This window comes from Colobus angolensis, unplaced genomic scaffold (assembly GCF_000951035.1).
Source record: "Colobus angolensis palliatus isolate OR3802 unplaced genomic scaffold, Cang.pa_1.0 Scaffold22, whole genome shotgun sequence".
Lineage (NCBI taxonomy): Eukaryota > Metazoa > Chordata > Mammalia > Primates > Cercopithecidae > Colobus > Colobus angolensis.
The window spans coordinates 4,387,489-4,389,470 of NW_012115377.1; the positions used below are offsets into that span (position 1 = coordinate 4,387,489).

General features: G+C 44.9%; 1 protein-coding gene across 2 annotated transcripts in view; it reads left to right on the forward strand.

Moving 5' to 3' along the window:
• The window catches only part of ADGRE1 (adhesion G protein-coupled receptor E1), a 60,007-nt gene that overhangs the window by 55,523 nt on the left and 2,502 nt on the right, over nt 1-1,982 (forward strand). For both annotated transcript variants that reach the window (XM_011943549.1, XM_011943550.1), the window contains 2 exons: nt 819-987; nt 1,103-1,207. In XM_011943549.1, the coding sequence (XP_011798939.1) occupies nt 819-987; nt 1,103-1,207 (274 nt within the window). The remainder of the gene's footprint in view (nt 1-818; nt 988-1,102; nt 1,208-1,982) is intronic.

Sequence of the window (1,982 nt, forward strand, 5' to 3'; positions counted from 1 at the left end):
AATGGTGAATTTTATGTTAGGTGAATTTGACCTAAATAAAAAGAAAGGCATCACAGTATTTCATACTATGATTTCATCACTCATTTAACATGTCCCGATATTTTTGGACCCATGGATTTTTCTACCCTTTTATTACTACAAACAAAAATTCACCAAATCCACATGTGCACAGTGTCCATGTATATTGAAGGCTGATTGCATTTTTTTTTTTTTTTGAAACGGAGTTTCACTCTTGTCACCCAGGCTGGAGTACAATGGCATGATCTCGGCTCCCTGCAACTTCCACCTCCTGGGTTCAAGTGATTCTCCTGCCTCACCCTCCCAAGTAGTTGGGACTACAGGCATCCGCCACCATGCCCAGCTAATTTTTGTATTTTTAGTAGAGATGGGTTTTCACCATGTGAGCCAGGGTGGTCTTGAACTCCTGTCCTCAGGTGATCCACCAGCCTCGGCCTCCCAAAGTGCTGGGATTATAGGCACCCACTACCACGCCCAGCTAACTTTTGTATTTTTAGTAGAGACGGGTTTCACCATGTTGGCCAGGCTGGTCTCAAATTTCTGTCCTCAGGTGACCTGCCCACCTCGGCCTCCCAAAGTGCTGGGATTACAGGCTTGAGCAACTGCACCCAGCCTGATTGCATTTTAAATGTCTATAGGATTTGATTTTCCCACACCTCAGCTTGGAGACCCCGCCCTACATTTGTCAGCACCCAGGTGGCAAATTGCACAGTGGCCGCCTCAGACCATTCCTGGAAGTGTGGCTTACAAGGACAATAGCCACCTCCCAGAGCCTTACACGCTGTACATCTCCTCCCCAGGTTACTGACCTTCAAGGCCTTCGCCCAGCTCTTCATCCTGGGCTGCTCCTGGGTGCTGGGCATTTTTCAGATTGGACCTGTGGCAGGCGTCATGGCCTACCTGTTCACCATCATCAACAGCCTGCAGGGGGCCTTCATCTTCCTCATCCACTGTCTGCTTAACCGCCAGGTGTGTAGCTGCTGCCCTCCCCATCCCCTCTCCCCACCCCACCCCCAGCATCCCTCCACCCAACATCCCTGTCCCTGGACCATTTCCCTGCATCTGGATGTGCCTCCTTCTCCAGGTACAAGAAGAATACAAGAGGTGGATCACCGGGAAGATGAAGCCCAGCTCCCAGTCCCAGACTTCAAACATCTTGCTGTCCTCCATGCCATCCGCTTCCAAGACGGTGAGAGACTGCATGCTCCCTGCGGGTGCTGGTCAAGGGAGGTGCCAGCCACTTGGTGACAGCTCTGCCACGTGTTGGGTACTCAATGGGAGCTGAGGGTGCTCACCCTAGTTAGCTCATGGATGAAGTGTGGAGTTGAAGACTGGGGATTTATATGTATATATCAGCAGACACACACACATTATCTATCTATCATCTATCTATCATCTATCTATCTATCTATCATCCCTCTCTATCATCTATCTACCTATCATCCCTCTCTATCATCTATCTATCTATCCTCTATCTATCAACCAACATCTATCTATCATCTATCTATCTATCTATCTATCTATCTATCTATCTATCTATCTATCTATCTATCTACCTATCATCCCTCTCTATCATCTATCTATCTATCCTCTATCTATCTATCCTCTATCTATCTATCAACCAACATCTATCTATCATCTATCTATCTATCAACCAACATCTATCTATCATCTATCTATCATCTATCTATCTATCTATCTACCTATCATCCCTCTCTATCATCTATCTATCTATCCTCTATCTATCCTCTATCTATCTATCAACCAACATCTATCTATCATCATCTATCATCCCTCTATCTATCATCTATCTATCATTCTTCTATAATCTATCTATCATCCCTCTATCATCTATCTATCTATTATCTGTCTATCTATCTATCTATCTATCATCCCTCTCTCTATCATCTATCTATCATACCTCTATCATCTATCTATCTATCTATCTATCTATCTATCTATCT